Source organism: Euprymna scolopes, chromosome 20 (genome assembly GCF_053919585.1).
Source record: "Euprymna scolopes isolate OS-2025 chromosome 20, ASM5391958v1, whole genome shotgun sequence".
In the NCBI taxonomy this organism is placed as follows: domain Eukaryota; kingdom Metazoa; phylum Mollusca; class Cephalopoda; order Sepiida; family Sepiolidae; genus Euprymna; species Euprymna scolopes.
In genome coordinates this window covers 112,470,691-112,489,339 of record NC_136501.1, presented here as the reverse complement: position 1 = coordinate 112,489,339, position 18,649 = coordinate 112,470,691, and the positions used below count along the sequence as shown (strand labels likewise).

Sequence of the window (18,649 nt, the reverse complement as noted above, 5' to 3'; positions counted from 1 at the left end):
ACGGGATTTTGGGGATGAGACCAAGAAAACTTGTATCAAAGAACAAAATACAATTTTTTTTTTTAATCCTTTGAGATGAGGTTTCATAATTTGTGTATTCATTTTTTTTTTTTTTGCGAACTGTTAACTGTTATCCTCATTTTTATTGTTGTTGTTTCACCACGTTTCAACCAACTCATCCTCTTGCCTTCTTCAGGTGATTAACCACGATGAGATAAGAATGTTAAGTCGTATAACTGTATTCCAATAATTACTGCTTTTCACAGTTGTTGTTGCCTAAACACGTTTTGGTCAACTAATCCTCTTGCCTCCCTTGGGTAGGATTGAAACCACTATCTTTAGATAATGCTCACCTGGAACTGTAGAGACTCAACGTCTTTATTCCCTCTTTATATATATATATATATATGTGTGTGTGTGTGTGTGTGTGTGTGTGCGCGCGTGTGCGTGCGTGTGTAGCTCTACTTACGTACTGAGCACTGTCGAAGTAAATATTGACGATATTTACATAAAATGTTATATAGATATATAAAATAATATATATATATATATATAGAGAGAGAGAGATAGATAGATAGATAGATAGATAGATAGATAGATTCCTTTTTTCACAATCTTTCATCTCATCGTCAGATATGGGCAAAAGATGGTAAACCAACTGGTTTCGCTTGTCTTTGGTCAGCAGATATCGCTGGTTGCCTTTGGTGATTCTTTTTGTCGAATCCAATCCAATACGACTGCGGGGATGAAATTCGGACGCCTCTGTATAGCTTAGTTGCGATAAATTTATTTTCATATTTTACTACACACGCACACACAAACATAAACACACGCACACACAAACATAAACACACGCACACACAAACATAAACACACGCACTTTCTTTTCTAATGATCCAGCCAAATAGACAGCAGGAACCGGTAATCAAAAATGGAAGGTCATTTTATCTGTGCCTAAATCAGAACGTGGATTCCATGAACAAGGCTTCTTTCTTAGAACTGCACGCCTGTGGAACTCTGTCCGTCTGCCTGCTTCCCACCTGACTACAACCTGGATGTCAAGTCCAACGTAAACAAATTCCTGATGAACCGCCCCCTTAAGTAGACACTTTATTAGATCTCCACACTAACGTACTGTACTTACAATAACCCTTATCCCTGACTGGCTTCCGGGCCTTGATAAGTGGTGACCCCCTTGTAAAAAAAAAAAAAAAAAACTATAATCGTCTCTCCTCCCCAAAACGAGGAATGGAGTCATATGGCCCCCGTTGAGAAACAGTGCAATAGGTTACATCTAAATATTAATTTACTTGTCTGTACGTCCAGTGTCACAAAAAAAAACATCATCAGTGCAAACATTAATTAATGAGGAACGAATTATCGCCCTTTATAATTGTTCTTTATCAGTTTAAAATCATTACAACCATTTCCACTTCAAATTTTTTTTTTTTAATGGCTGTTTGTTTACGGTTTCAAATTGGCTATTTTATTTTATAATTTAAAAATTTTATTTTATAATTTAAAAATTTTATTTTATAATTTAAAAATTCCCTGTTGAGAGGAGATTGTAAGTTTTTTTTTGTTTTTGTTTTATTATAGTTTCTTTTTAAAATTAAAAAAAATGTGCAAATGAATTGACATCTATTCCTTTATAATTTATTTTAAAAAATATCCAGAAAAAAAAAGAATGTGTTGTGTGTTGATTTTTTATTGAAAACAATCTAAATTTTTTAAAATTAATTCTTTTTAGCTTTAAAATGTTAAAAAATACTTGTAAAAAAATTGTTTTAAATTCGTCGTTATTTGTTTTATTTTATTTTTTTCTTCGTTTTATTTTTAATATGTGTAAAAATTTTCAACTACCGTGGAATGTCCACGGTTTCCACTTTTTTTTTCTATTAATATACAGGGTGTCCCAGAAGTCGCGCACCATGTAGATTTATATAAAAACAAATATGAATATCAATGAATATCAATTTTATTAATCAAAATCACAATTGATGCTCAAATTGTTCACCTTCAGCCTGAATACATGCATCGATTCTCTTTATTTCTTTATTTCTGTGTTTTAAGAATACGATGTACTGATGATTTGCTAATCATAAGCTCCTGGCTTATTCTATTCTCCTTACTGATTTCATGGGGCTTCTAGCAACATTCGCCAAAACCATAGTTGATGTTTCCTCATCAGTTACACTCTTTCGTCGACCACATCTCTTGCGGTCAGCAACTGAACCTGTTTCTTGGAAACGTTTGATCAAACGGCAGACAGTGGTATGGCTCAATGGTTTTTCTCGCTCGGAATGAGTGCGGTTGAATTCTTTAGCTACCGAGCGGTATGTAGCCCCATCTCTTCCAAACATAAAAATCAATTTAACTCTTTCTTGCATTGTTAATTTCTCGCCCATATCGAATAAAATCTGAAACAAAAAAAATATATAAATATAAATATATGGTGCGCGACTTCTGGGCCGAATAAAATCTGAAACAAAAAATATATAAATATAAATATATGGTGCGCGACTTCTGGGCCGAATAAAATCTGAAACAAAAAAAATATAAATATAAATATATGGTGCGCGACTTCTGGGCCGAATAAAATCTGAAACAAAAAAAATATATAAATATAAATATATGGTGCGCGACTTCTGGGACACCCTGTATTAAAGCGCTTCGTCCCATTGAGAGACAATTTGTCTAGGCCGAATTACTCCTCAGTAGGCAACCATGTATTTATTTGTCACTCATCAAGTGAAGATAACATCAACAAGTGATTAAAATTAAACGATTTGTGTGACTCATAATCACTCACTGTGATTATCGCATACTTGATTATGGAGTTCAAAAGTTAAAGACGTTTTTGTCAAAATTTCATAAAACTAAAAAGAAAAGGTCATTTTCTATATTCGGTTAGGTAACGTTGTCCGCGAACCAACACCCGTTGTGTGCAGTTTCAGTCGTAAAGGAGACCAAGACGCTCGTTCTTTGTAGCAACAACATTTATTGCCCCATTGGTACAGCCGTGACGTCACCCACGTGATCCAAAACGATGTGGCGACAGTGACAAGCAGGATATGGTCCCTTCTGATTAATAATTGTTTCCACGTCTCTCTCGGGATCTTGAACGTTATCTCACCTCTCTTAAGATCTTTGTCTTTCTCTTTTTTTTTATAGTCCTTCACCCTTCCCCCGTGGCGTAATTTCTCATACATTTACATCGGCACATTCGCTCTATGTTATAGTTATAATCAAGACTGTCTGCTCTTTTTTTTTTTTACTTGCGATTTCTTTTACGAAGTGACAGTGACAAGCAGGATATGGTCACTTCTGATTAATGATTATCTTCTTAAATAACTTTAAAGCTTCACAAACTTTCATGGTGTTAAGATTGGCTTTCTTCTCCATTTGACCATTTTTAATTATCCATCCAAATGGGCAACAGAAACCGGAAAAAGAGCAGTGAATCTTTAACATCCGGTAGAAACATTACAAACGTTCAAAATTCTCGGCCTAACATTCACAAGCAATATGAATTGGATTAAATACAAAGAATATACTGCCAAATCTGCTGCAAAGTAGGTGGGATCCTACCAGTCTAAAACCTTCTCACGTCTGCCAGTCTCCCTATAAAGCCATCATTCTCCCATGTATGGAGTATTGTTGTGAATCAATTTCCATTTTGGATAGGATGTAATAGATTTCACACTATCAGCCAAGTCCACGTCCCTGTCCCACCGCTGCATCCCTGTACTTCCCACAGAATGTGTCTTTCAATGTAATTACCACAAGCAGCAAAATCCAACCCCTTCATTGTCGATGTTCCTACATGCCGGAAAACTTTCTACTATAATAGATTTTTTTCCTCAAATTGCTAGCTTTTTGGAATTCCCTTCCTGGCTCCTATTTACCTGACTGCACCCGCATGCAGAAATATAAATATAACGTGAACAAAGATCTACCCATTTATGATTCCTACTATAAATCTGGGCCCTAATCACAGTAGCCTCTTATGTCTCATTGGCAATTTTTTTTTTTTATCAAGGCCCAGGGGATGATGAGGGTTAAAGAGTGTATAGTATGCACCCCTTTAAACAGTTCCTTTAAGCAGTTCCTTTAAGCAGTTCCTTTAAACAGTTCCTTTAAACAGTCCCATTAAACAGTTCCTTTAAACAGTCCCATTAAACAGTTCCTTTAAGCAGTTCCTTTAAACAGTTCCTTTAAACAGTTCATTTAAGCAGTTCCTTTAAGCAGTCCCATTAAACAGTTCCTTTAAACAGTTCCATTAAACAGTTCCTTTAAACAGTTCCTTTAAGCAGTTCCTTTAAACAGTTCCTTTAAGCAGTTCCTTTAAGCAGTTCCTTTAAACAGTTCCTTTATGGTGAACTGTCCAAAGGAAAAAAAAAACTCGCAGGAGGACAGCAGAAACTGTTCTAGGACAATCTGAAGGTCTCCTTCAAACAATTCGGTTTGTATTCCAACTCATGGGAAAAACTAACCCAAGACAGATGTTCCTGGTGTGCCGCAAATCATAAAGGGACTACAATTGTGATCCGCACACAATGAAGAACGCCAGAGAAAACCTAGCCTTAGAAAAGACAGTTCAGTCAGCATATCTGTTCCAGAATCATCCCACCGGTGTCCAACATGCAGGAAATACTTCAGAGCTCGAATCGGTCTAAAAAGCCATCTTCGAACCCACAGAACAATTACATAATCACGGTCATCTTGCATGAATCAAGTATCAGTTTTTGAGTGGCATAAGAGATTTAAGGAAGGCAGGAAGTCTGTGAGTAATTATGAGAGACGTGGCAGGAGTAAGGAAGTCAGAACACCAGAATGATTGGCCAAATAAAGAATTTCATGGATAAGAACTATCGTGTGTCTATAGAGATAACAAGTCCACAGTTTGATGTCAGTGTGGGAACTGTATCCATAATTATTCGTTAGGAACTGAAGATGCAAAAGATTTGTGCGAATGCATCAGTCCACAACTCCATCCTTGTCACAGACTATTTGACCAAGATGGGCGTCAAGACAATTCCTCACCCCGTATAGTTCAGACTGTGTTCCCTGCGACTTTTGGTTACTTCCTAAGCCCAAGGAAAAACTTAGAGGCTATTGTTATGAAAAAAGTGGGGAGATGAAGGAGGCTGTGACAAGGATCATTGACACTCTCACACGGTAAAACAAGTGTATTGCAGTCGGAGGAGATTACTTTGTTCCAAGGACTGAAAGGTTGTGGAACTCTCTTCCTGCTTACTGTTTTCTCTATAGATTCGATCTTTTCAAGACTAAGGTCAATAGGCATCTCCTGTCTTATGCGTGTACAACCCCCCACACACACACCTTACTGTCTTTAATAAGTACCGATAATCAAAATAATCTGATGAAAGAAAGGAACAAACGATTTTGACTAAAGTTAACATCTTACACAGCCTAACATCACAAGGGTATTGGGAGAAGTTTTATTACCGCATAAGCAGAAAGCCTGACATATAAAATCAACAGTAGGTTCTTTGATATGATAGGAGCACATTTGAAATGAATGTTTTTGTTTAGAGCACAATTGAAGTATGATACTTGACTTTTGCATGTTAAACTTTAATGCAAGCTATAATATATAAAAAATAATTTTATAAAATAAACAGTGGATTCTCTACGGTGCAATATATACTACAATGCATTGTAGACTACATCACTGCGTGGAGACATTCTCTATCTCACTCTTTTTTTGCTCGAATCATTGATGTAGACAGACGTATATTCCGAGCGCCTCAACAGACGTACATTCGTTTTAAGGTAAGACGACATATGTATACGTTAACGAACTTATGTGAACACTGAACACACAACGAACTTGCAACAAACATTACAAGTTAAAAAGCATGTTAATGCGCGTACAACCCCCCCCCCCACGCACACGCTCTCGTTGTTTTTACCTTGTTCGTTTAATAGAATATATTCTTTGTATATATATTGTAACTCAATATTCGTTGTCTCATTTTTGAGGTCGGAGTTTTTGAAATATTATCTACAAAACTAGTGACTCCATTCACTACATACTATTATGGCACGTGTTTTTTTTTTTAAATTATCTAATGTACTCCTTGCTACCTTTGTTCCAACTCGTTTGGCTCGTTAGTTTAATGGTCTCCATGAAGTGGTTGTTTTGATAACTCAATATAGTACAGCTTCTTATTTCAGTAGCTTCTTTTCAAAAACTACAGGCTTGTGGAACCCTCTTTCTGTTCACTATTTTCCGTTTACCTACAGCCTTGACCTATTCAAGACTAAGGTCAATAGCAATCTCCTGTCTTTCCAATAATCAACTTTCATTCAAACGGAAGTTAGCGAATAATTCATCAGATGTACTCATTTCAATTCATGTTCTTAAGATTACAAGCGTAATACTAAATTGATTTTAACTTGAAATTGTTCCTCATCCATAATATACATCTCACCTGTCTGTTTAGATGTATGTATGTATGTATGTATGTTATAGTCAGGTCATATCATATGCTACTGGTACCATGTAACCCAGTACTACCTGCCTCATGGTCGGGTCACCAGCGACTAAACTGGTTCCCCCACCAGACTTGTTTGGTGAGGAGGGTGGCTAGTCTCCCTGAAGGATTAAAAACAAGACCTTTCAAAGGGCGAATGAACCCTTTTTCGGGGTCAATGGCTAACTAGCACCGTGTATATTTGTGTGTATGTATGTGTGTGCTGGGGTGGAGAAGGCTCCCGTAAGCCGTGGTGAAGGCAAACTTTTTAGAAGAAGCAAATCTCTGATTTAAAAAACCATAAAGCGGGAGACCAGTACCCGCATTAAGCTGGTCTGCAGTTTAACTTGTTGCTGGCTATCTTGCTCTCGCTTGCTGCTGGATCTCAACATTTTGAACCGAGAGAAAGACTTAGCTGTCGTACAAAGCTAAGACTCTGTAACATCATCTGTGTATAGATACTCCCTCAGGCATTTGTCTATAAAAATGGTCCTGTGGCGATGGAAGTCATTTTTGGGCTCATGGACTTTAAGTGTCAGAGGGAGTGGCACTCGTTTGACAAGACATTACAATTATCATCATCATGTATGTATGTATGTATGTATATATGTATGTATGCCTAAAACTTTCGACAGAGGTGACGGATATTAACGAGATTGGTATCGTTTTGAAGCTCGGACCTTCGGATGACAAATATCATAAAATTGGCCAGAAACATCAATTCCTTCACCCTCAACTGGGCACTTTTCTATAAGGAGGAGTCGCTTTTTTCATCAAGAGATGTAGATAGCAGCCATTATAAAACCATCAAGGCCAGAGGTTTTAGAGAAATATCAGATATTTTGTAATTCATATGCAAAATTAAGAAAACAAATGACTATGATTGAAATATTGGTAAAGTGTAGTATCTTTCCACCCACGAAAAATCCTTTAAAATTACCATTATTACAGGTTTTCGAAGGTTTTGAAAACAAAAACAAGAGTTAAAATCACAAGAAACAAGTAATTTCAATGACATGAATAAATTATAGTATAAAAAAATTAGAGGATCATTTTTCTATATGAATTTAACGTAAAATACCCACTTTATAGCAACGTAGCCATAAAGTGGGTGCTCATTTTACATTGAGTTAATATAGAAAAATGATCCCCCATCATTACAGGTTTTCGAGGATGCTGAAAACGAAACCAACAAATAAAATCCCAGAAAACGAGTAATTTCAATGACATGAATAAATTACAGTTTTAAAAAGTGGGGGATCACTTTTCTATCCTATTAATCAAACGCAAAATGTGGTGGTCATAAAATGGGTGCTATTTTACATTGAATTAATATAGAAAAGTGACCCCCCTCTTGTTTAAACAATAATCTGCAACTTCAGGAGCAAATGTTACATAGCCCACTACACAATTCAAGGCATTAGCTTTCCAACGAGCCTTCATTTGTTAAATTCTGGTCATATATATATATATATATATATATATATATATATATATATATATATATATATATATGCTAGCATATATATATATATATATATATATATATATATATATGCTAGCATATATATATATATATATATATATTATCATAGAATCCAATTTCTATTGATTATTATATATATATATATATATATATATATATATATATTTTTTAGATTCAAAGGTTATATATATATATATATATATATATATATATATATATATATATATATATGAGTGAAAATATATTCAGATGGAAGCTAAAACCTAAGCTAACATAAAATAAGAGGTGAGATAATTTGCTTAAAAATGGGAAACAGTAAAGATAAGAAACATTTAATTAAAATAAGTCACATTCCAGATATTTTTTTTATTTATTTTTTAGATTCAAAGGTTAATCATATCTTTTATCAACAGGACCAAAAAAAAAAAAAATTAAATCAAAAATCTTAATAAAGAGTCTCCGCAAACAGGTGGGCGAAGGGCATTAAGTGAAACATTTAAGATGTTTCACTCACACCTGCTGCACCCAAACAAGTTAATTAAGGATGACAAACATATTTTTTATCGTTTTATTTTTTCCTGTAAATGCTTCACTAGAGAAAGTTATTAATGTCTCTATTATTACCGTATATATCGGCGTATAAGACGACCTCTAAAGTTAAACAAATCATCTTTAAAAACGAATATTTCATAAGATACCGGGTGTTGCAATCTCTAGCCTAAGCTAAACAAATATGGCTTCGTGATTTAGTAGTCGTCTTATACAACCGATATATGAAAAAATTATTAAAATTTGCTCCAATTTTGTACCTCGTCTTATATAACGTTCGCGTTATACGCCGAAATATACGGTATGTTGTTTAGGTAAAATATTCTCTCTCTCTCTCTCTCTCTCTCTCTCTCTCTCTCTCTCTCTCTTTCTCTCTCTTTCTCTCTCCCCCTATCTCATTTTGTGTCTCATTCATTGTATCTTTTCGTCTGTCCCTCTGTATCTCCTTCCATCCCTCTACCTCCTTCCCTCTCTCCACCTCTCCTTCCCTTTCCTTCACCTCTCCCTTCTTCCTTCCCCGTCCTTCTCCCTCCTTCCTTTTTTTCCCTTTTCTCCCTCTCCCTCTATTTTCCTCCCCTTTCTCGTCCTCCCCTCCGTCACTCCCTCTTCTCCCCTTCTCTATTAAAATTAACTTAATATACTTGATCATGGATATTTGAACGACTTAATAAAGTCGAACTAATTTGCATATTCCTTTCAAAAACGAGCTTTTATAAATTATTAATTGTTTATGGCTTTTTATTGGATGATTAGTTTCATCTTAACTATTATGCGAAGTTCTTTTCATGCAGAATTGCGTAGTATTTGGACATGAATAAAACTTCTAGCACATACATACACACATACACACATACACACATACACACATATATATAAACCATATATTTCGGCATATAAGACGACCCTTAAAGTTAAACAAATCATCTTTAAAAACGAATATTTCATAAGATACCAGTTGTTGCAATCTCTAACCTAAGCTAAACAAACATGATTTCGTGATTTAGCAGTCGTCTTATACAACCGATATTTGATAAATTTATTAAAATTTGCTCCAATTTTGTACCTCATTTTATCTAACCGTCGCCTTAGACGCCGAAATATTTTATAGTATATACACACACACACACTCCTAGAAATTTGGAGTTTTTCGTGTTTTGATATTCATATTAAAACCCCAGTTTTCTATTTATTTAAAAGGAAAATACAACTTTGGTATATATTCATTAACCTGCAAAAGATCGTTAATTTACATATTCTTTTAAGCATTCATTTTAATTCCCTATTCGATTTTTCCCCGGTTTTCATGAGATAGTCATCTTTAGTTAACTGTTACATATGTGGTGCGTATATATATATATATATATATATATATATATATATATATATATATATATATATATATATATATATATACACCACATACCGTATATTTCGGCGTATAAGACTACCTTTAGAGTTAAATAATATTTTGTTCTTTGATTATTATTTTCCCTATGCTAGGGGTTAAATGGTAGAAGCCTTTTCTTTGCGTAATATATATATATATATATATATATATATATATATATATATATATATATATATATATATATATATATACCACATACCGTATATTTCGGCGTATAAGACTACCTTTAGAGTTAAATAATCTTTAAAAACCAATATTTCATAAGATACCAGTTGTTGCAATCTCTAGCATAAGCTAAACAAACACGATTTCATGATTTAGCAGTCGTCTTATACAACAGATATTTGATAAACTTATTAAAATTTGCTACAATTCTGTACCTCGTCTTATCTGACGGTTGCCTTATAAACCGAAATATACGGTATATATATATATATATATATATATATATATATATATATATATATATATATATATATATATATATATATTTTAATTCCCTATTAGATTTTTCCCCGGTTTTCATGAGATGTTCATGTTTAGTTAACTGTTACATATGTGGTGCGTGTGTGTGTGTATATATATATATATATATATATATATATATATATATATATATATATATATATATATATACACCACATACCGTATATTTCGGTGTATAAGACTACCTTTAGAGTTAAATAATATATATATATATATATATATATATATATATATATATTTATTTAAAAGGAATATATATATATATATATATATATATATATATATATATATATATATATATACACCACGTACCGTATATTTCGGCGTATAAGACTACCTTTAGAGTTAAATAATCTTTAAAACCCAATATTTCATAAGATATCAGGTGTTGCAATCTCTAGCATAAGCTAAACAAACACGATTTCGTGATTTAGCAATCGTCTTATACAACAGATATTTGATAAATTTATTAAAATTTGCTACAATTCTGTACCTCGTTTCATCTAACCGTCGCCTTAGACGCCGAAATATTTTATAGTAGTCAAAATTATAATAACGGCAAATACAAATATTATTTCATTAGCCTGATGATTTCCCTCGAGATTGAAACCAACCTCACTTGGTCCTTACTTTGCATAAGCACATATTTTTTTACTACTACTAATATGCTCTTCGTGTGTATTGGTCAGTTTAAGAAATCACTAAAAAGGTAAATGTCAAGTTTTCCGACTCGTGTAATATTCTTGGAAAGACGATCAGCATGATCTAAAATATTGTATTCCCTTTTTTAAACCAACATGTATTTTGAACATATCTTACAATGCCTACCTAACCTCGCATTATTAACTACACCCGTTTATTTATTTTTTATTTATTTATTCATCCTAACTTAGTATAAATATACACACATATATATATATATATATATATATATATATATATATATATGTGTGTGTGTGTGTGTGTGTCTGTATATTTATATTTTAATGAATGTATTTTTTTATAATTGTGTATATGGGTACGCGTGTGTGTGTGTGTGTGTATCTATGTATGTATATGTACATCTACTTTTTACTAGAGATCTATACCTCCACGTATATGTATATATGTAGTTGTGTGTGTGTGTATACATATATGTATAGGAGTTGTGTGTATGTCTGCATATACATTGTTTATATATATATATGTATCACTAAAAAGGTAAATCTTAAGTTTTCCGACTCGTGTAATATTCTTGGAAAGACGATCAGCATGATCTAAAATATTGTATTCCCTTTTTTAAGATTATGACATGCTGAACGTATTTGTGCTAAAATCAATTTCGTATTACGTATGAAATAGGGAAAACATTTGGATTATTTTGACTACAGTCGCCTTATACGCTAAAATATACGGTATATAAAAAATTGTAAGTGTGTGTGGAGGAGGGGTTCGTCATACCAAGTGTTAGACCCTATGAAGTGGGGGGCCCCTTGATTTCTGAGAACTTCGAGTGAACAAAAAAAATGAAGCAAAAGTGAGTGCATATACATCTCTATATAAAAAACACACAGTAGCTGTATGTGTGTGTAAATATTTAACCGATAAACTCTTAAACTACCTTTATTTGTTCTGTCCCTTTCAAGGTTATAACAAATAGTCAGGTTTCGTTTAGAAGAATAAAATACCAACCCGAGACAAAGAATTCCAAATCTGTGTGTAGAGTTTCTGCTGTAAAAAAATAATATTCATGGCATGAGGAATCAGGAAGGGAAAACATTCAAATCAAAACAAATGCAGTCAAAGACAAAAAAACAGGAAAATTAATCTATATATAAAACAATAGATATATGTGTGTCTGCGTGTAAATATTTAACCGATAAACTTTTAAACTACTGGTCACATGACACTGAAATTAACAGGAAATAGTAATCATACACCAAGGATGTTTTATAACGAGTAAAATCTTTGTTTGAATGGATTGAATAACGCGTACAAAAATATGTCAGCAAGTTGAAATGTGAAATGTTCTTTCCAACTAGCCGACATGTTTTTATTTCTTTCCGTGCATGACCACAAAAAATTCATTATTTCAAGTGTGTTAATATTTAGACGTTGTTTCACGACGGTTACCGACCCAACCATGGAAGATCAAATAATAAATAAACGTGGATTTATAAAACCAAAAAATCCAACCTTGATCGTCCTTCAGAGCCCGTGGCACAGTGGATAGAGACATTGACTCTCTACGGTTCCAGGTGAGCATTGTCTGAAGATAGCAGTTTCAATCCTACCCAAAGCTGACCAGAGGCTTGGCCAAAACGTGGTGTGATGACAACAACTATGGAAGGCAGTAATTGCTGACGATACAGTTAGGCGATTTGGAGTTTCTATCCCGTCGCGCTTACCACCTGATGAAGACCAGAGGAATAGTTGGCTGAAAGGTCGTGAAACAAAAGATAAGGATAATAGTTCGCAATAAGTAAATTAATTTATACAACTTCATTTTAAAACGTTTTATAAAAAAAATCAATTCATAACTTGATTATGTAGTATAGTTGACATCTATTCAATGTAGCTGCCTTCAGCCTCAATCACCGGCTCGATACGAGTTAGGAACTGGGAGTATGCCTTTTCCACAAGTGCTGGTAGGAGCTCAGCAAATAATCGGCAATGTCAGTGATCAAGCTGGCTTTGGTGTTGTGGGAGGTCGTGTTGGTGATGTTCTCGACGTATTACCAAACAAAGTAGTCCAGCAGGTTAAGGTCGGGGGAGGAGGGGGACCAGTGAGAGCAGGGTACAAAATCGTAGCACTTCTTCTGAAGCCAAGTCGACGGTCTCTTTGGATTTGTGGGCCAGCATGGAGTCCTGTTGCCACACTCACAGCAGCCACTTGATTGCACCAGGGGATCACCACACTCTTTAACACATCCAGGTACACTTTGGTGTTGACTTTCAATCTGACTTTGAAGATGTGAGGTGGCATGATGTGGCCCTCATTTTTTAAACCACATCAAAGACCATAACCGTGGCTGCAAACTTTGTTTTCATCATCCACGGCATGTCCCTGTTATTCATAGCAAGGATGGAGTTGTGGACTGGTGCATTCGCGCAAGTATCCGCATCTTCAGTTCCTTGCAAATAATTGTGTACAGTTCATACATTGACATCAAAATGCATTTATTGTCTCTATAGACACACGACGGTTCTTATCCATGAAATTCTTTATTTGGCCAATCAACTCTAGTGTTCTGACTTCCTTACTCCTCCCATCATCCATCACAAACTCAGTTGTTTTTGTTATTATGTTTACATTCATTACTCATTTCAAATTTAAAATAAATTGTATTATGTCTGAATACTATTTTAGAAGTAATATTAATTATTTCTATAAAAAATATATGTTTAGAAACATCTTATTAAAAAAAATAGTTTACGGGTGCTATTATTATATTAGCAGGGGTGCCCAGCCTTGCTTGGTCATAAAATATGCTTAAATATATTTTAATGCACGTAGATTTTTTATTTATTATTATATAGCCAATTCCCTATTGAATATTAGTCAGCCACTTCTCGCCTTCACATTTACACATCCATTTTATTTGACGCTGACTGTTTCTCCTGTGAGCAAATGTTTTTTTTTCCTTTTCTTTCCTTTTCCTTTCCGTGGACATTTTCTAATTTGCATTTTTCTGCTGCTGCTGCTGCTGCTGCTACTGGCTTTGCATGCTGGCCACCCTTTGCTGTTGATACTTTTCACACGCACTGTTACATACCTTCCCCCAAAAAAGAAAAAAATTCTTTACAAGAATTTAATTAAACCTGCCTGAGGCATTAAAAGAAAATAAGAAAATAAAACTAAAAATTTCACACAATAAAACATGAATAATTAAATTCAAATAAAAATGTCTTAGTATATAGTTTCTTCGACATTTCTATTTTATACTTTTTTTTCAGAAATTCCTTTCCTTATTTATTCCTTTTTTTTCATTTGTAAAAATAACAGAATTTTTAAATATTTTTCTAAATATCTAAAAGCAACGTTTTAATACGTTGAAAGGAAAAAAATTAACTGTTTAAATAGCAGGAATTTATGTTTTCCCTTTTTTTTCTAGAAATTTCGCTCAAGCGTTCGAAGTGTTTCAGCTTGATTGTGCAAGAATACATTTTTGAAATGTTAAAAAATATTTCATAAAGCCAGTTAAATCCTTGCAAGACCAAATCAGGGTTTGCATAGTCTTTGATGTTTGTTGATCCTGAATGTGCAAACTCACCAAACTGAACCGTAATATTTTTTTCTTCTTGTTATCTTTATAACACGTTATAGTGTTGTGTTTCAAGATACATTTATACATACATGCATATATATTTATATTTCATGTGAGTTTTATTTTTGTGCAGCTTTTTTCCTTATTCTCTTACATCAAACATCGGATCTCTCTCAATATCCTTTCAGTCATAACATTTATATCTCTCCTTGCTGGTTGTTAGATTTTTACACCAACTGTGCAAATAGTTTTCTTTTGGTTAAAACTTCTTTGATTTAGGCACAGATAGAGAGTGGGGGAAATTGTTGATAGTGGTTGTAGTTAATCAAATGTTTTTGTAGAAGGTTGGCATAGATTGGAGATCAGATGAGTGCTTTCCATGATAATAAAGATGGAGCAGAGACAGGCTTGCAATGTCTATTCTGTGGCAAAGAAGAAAAAAAGTATCACCTACAGGGTGGTCAAAAAGTCAGGTAACATTTTAAAGAAAAACGATATTAGCAATACACGTATATTTAAGTACCATACATTGAAATATAAAATGAAACAAACATGAAATATGTTTATTTTGTTAATTGTCGTCCATTTCTCTCTATCAATCGCTGGAAGTGATTAACCACTGATTGTGTAACACGTGTAATCATGTCAGCTGATATCCGCGCAATCTCCTCTTCAATAAATAACTTTAAAGACGCTATTGTATCAGGCTTCTTGCCATAAACGCTATCCTTTACATAGCCCCAAAGCCAGAAATCAGGAGGGGTAGTTTATATATTACACTCAAATATTTAAACAAATAATATTAAACGAATAGAGATTATAATGGATCATATTGTTTTTTCTACCTTTAACATGTTACCTGACTTTTTGACCACCCTGTAGGTTTCAAAATTGGTTTTGAACTCTATCAAGCAAGATAATGAGCGTTAAGTAGTTTCTGTCCAGATGTAGCAACAGGACTCCATTTTAGAATCTAATTGGCTCTTATACAGATAGAGGATTACATCGGCAGTGAGATATCTACAGGAGCTGTAGAATGATCCAGTCATTTCAATTGGGATTAAATAGACGTCATACCGATTATGAAAAGAGAAAAGCTTGGTTTTAGATACATTAAAATTAACCAGCCACCTTTTTCCCCAATGCAGCATGTGCTCAAAATCAAAAGAGAGAATCAGAAAGACACATTTATACATATTTTAATGTGTGAGTTTTTTTTTCAGCTTTTTTTATTCTCTTACATCAAACCTCGGTGCTTCTCGATATCCTATCAGTCATAACATTTATATATATTTTAATGTGTGAGTTTTTTTTTTTTCAGCTTTTTTTATTCTCTTACATCAAACCTCGATGCTTCTCGATATCCTATCAGTCATAACATTTATACATATTTTAATGTGTAAGTTTTTTTTTTTTCAGCTTTTTTTATTCTCTTACATCAAACCTCGATGCTTCTCGATATCCTATCAGTCATAACATTTATACATATTTTAATGTGTAAGTTTTTTTTTTCAGCTTTTTTTATTCTCTTACATCAAACCTCGATGCTTCTCGATATCCTATCAGTCATAACATTTATACATATTTTAATGTGTAAGTTTTTTTTTTTCAGCTTTTTTTATTCTCTTACATCAAACCTCGATGCTTCTCGATATCCTATCAGTCATAACATTTATACATATTTTAATGTGTAAGTTTTTTTTTTTCAGCTTTTTTTATTCTCTTACATCAAACCTCGATGCTTCTCGATATCCTATCAGTCATAACATTTATATCTCTCCTTGCTTATTAATAGATTTTTACACCAACTGCCCAAATAGTTTTCTTTTGGTTAAGCCGTTCTCTTTGAAATTTTGACTAAACTAGTTATCATAATATTTTTTTTTTAGTCTTATGATTTATTTGTCTCTTTATTGCTCAGTTACGTTTAACGAGATTATTTGAGAAAGCAATCGAACCTTTTAGTCCACGGCCCCTTTTTGTCTCTTAATGCTCAGCTCCTGTTTGGCGAGATTATTTAAGACAATTTCGGCTTATTTTTGTCTTTTAAGTGCTAAGTCTTGACATTTTCCCCTTTTTTGTTACAATACAGTTTAACCTTATTAAGCATCGGCAATTCCACCTAATACGAGCACTGCTTTCCACTCACTACTCTCTAATTTCTGCTATCCTCTAAGCTTCTTTGTTCGTAAACCAACCCACCAAACTTCCATCACTAACTTGCGATGGCTAGATTATTTGCATAGAATAGAAATTTTATCCATTGTCCGAATTCTGTCAACAAGTTTCAGACTGCCTACAGAAAAAAAACTCGCTATTTTCATCCTCCATCTCTATAACCAAGGACTGTGAGCACCCCAACCATAGTGGTAATGCAAGCTGCTATGCTTTATCGTCATGAAGAATTTCAGTTTCAAAGAATACTTTCTTCTACACGGTAAACAGAAAGTCCTTGGACCATTTTTAGTTTTAAAATTAAATATTGTTAAAATCACTTTTTCTCTTTTCAAATAAAGTAAGTATTTAGTTTAACTATTGATCTAATTATTTTCAACAAAAATATTAAAATAATTTTGTTTAAACTTTCAGAAAAATGAGCAAACGAGAGGCCATAATTCAGCTTCATTGGACAAACTCAGAGATTATTAAGCTCTTGAAAGTGGCTAAATCCACCGTGTACCATGTTGTGAACAGATTTAAGGAACTTGGTACATCTGAAGACCGTCCTAGGAGTGGAAGACCTCGCACTGCTCGAACAAAGAAGGTGATTAAAGCTGTCCAAGAGAGGGTAAGGAGGAACCCGAAGAGATCTGCAAGACAAATGGCTAAAGACATGAATGTGAGCGTGACCTCGATGAGAACCATCGTAAAAAACGATCTCCAGTTGTCCCCCTACAAGATGAGGAAGAGACAGTACCTCACACCTGCCCAAAAGCACAAGAGACTTGAAAGAGCAAAGCTTCTTCTTGGAGAACTGAAGGCTGGCACAGCAGAGCGAGAGATCGTTTTTTTTTATGAAAAACTCTTCACAATTGAAGCAACTATTAACAATCAGAACGACAGAGTTTACGCAAAATCTTCAGCAGACATTGATGACTCCGTGAGAATAGTTTTCCGCCGACAAAAGCCATCTTCCCTCATGGTGTGGGCTGCAGTCTCCAAATCTTGGAAGTCGCCTCTGATTTTCGTGGAGCAGGGGGTTAAGATCAACACAGATCGCTACATTAACGATATTTTGGTTCCAGCATTTGAAGAGATGAAGAACACTTCAAAGATCAGCCTTTCACCTTCCAACAAGATGGAGCATCATCCCACACCTCCAGAAAAACTCAGGACTGGTGCCAACATCATTTTCCAAGATTCTGGAGTAAGGAGATGTGGCCTCCTGCATCGCCTGATTTGAATCCCATGGATTTTTCGGTGTGGTCTTTGCTGGAGGCAAAGGTCTGTTCTGTTGCTCATCCAAGTGTTGATGCTTTGAAGACATCTCTTCTGAGTGAATGGGCTAAAATACCTCAGGAAACGCTGCGTGCCTCGGTTGGTAACTTCAGACAGAGAATTGAACGTCTAATTGAAAGGAAGGGACATCACATTGAAAATAAATAATTTGAATTTATTCTTGGTTTCCTAACATAATTTTTATTCATGTTTAATTTATATTTTTGTAATTTTCTATTAATAAACCACTTTTGAATTGGTCCAAGGACTTTCTGTTCACCCTGTATATCAAGTGTTCTACTGAACTGTCACATACCTTTCTTGGCTTTTATTTCAAAATTAAAACTACTTAACATTTTGATATTTCAGTATTCCGTAATTATCTGAATCCACGTACAGTGCAAAAACTCGCAAATAAAACTAAAATTATTCATAAGGTCTTAGCATAGTCCGTGCTAAAAATGGGCGTTTTTTTTTTTCAGTTTCTTATTCAAAAAGTAAAAAAAAAAAAAATACAATGTCTTCATATTTA

General features: G+C 34.0%; 2 protein-coding genes across 2 annotated transcripts in view; one reads left to right on the top strand and one right to left on the bottom strand.

Moving 5' to 3' along the window:
* Positions 1 to 18,255, top strand: part of LOC145241568 (uncharacterized) — a 148,176-nt gene extending 129,921 nt beyond the window's left edge. Inside the window, exon 2 of the mRNA XM_080104639.1 lies at positions 17,269 to 18,255. Within this exon, the coding sequence (XP_079960765.1) occupies positions 17,273 to 18,082 (810 nt within the window). The 5' untranslated portion in view covers positions 17,269 to 17,272 and the 3' untranslated portion in view covers positions 18,083 to 18,255. The remainder of the gene's footprint in view (positions 1 to 17,268) is intronic.
* On the bottom strand, positions 1,804 to 12,244 carry LOC145241667 (uncharacterized). Its single transcript, XM_080104799.1, has 2 exons — positions 12,104 to 12,244; positions 1,804 to 2,420 (listed from the first exon to the last, which is right to left on the bottom strand). The coding sequence occupies exons 1-2, from the start codon at positions 12,161 to 12,163 to the stop codon at positions 2,115 to 2,117; spliced, it is 366 nt and encodes a 121-aa protein (XP_079960925.1). The 5' UTR covers positions 12,164 to 12,244; the 3' UTR covers positions 1,804 to 2,114.
* Positions 18,256 to 18,649: the final 394 nt, after the last annotated feature.

What these genes read in the sequence shown, in the direction of transcription:
- LOC145241667 (XM_080104799.1), bottom strand. Translation starts at nt 12,163, where the DNA reads ATGAATATTATTTTTTTACAGCAGAAACTCTACACACAGATTTGGAAT. An exon ending in TTTGGAATTCTTTGTCTCGG is followed by an intron (nt 2,421 to 12,103) that starts GTTGGTATTTTA and finishes TTTTTGTTTCAG; the next exon opens with ATTTTATTCGATATGGGCGA.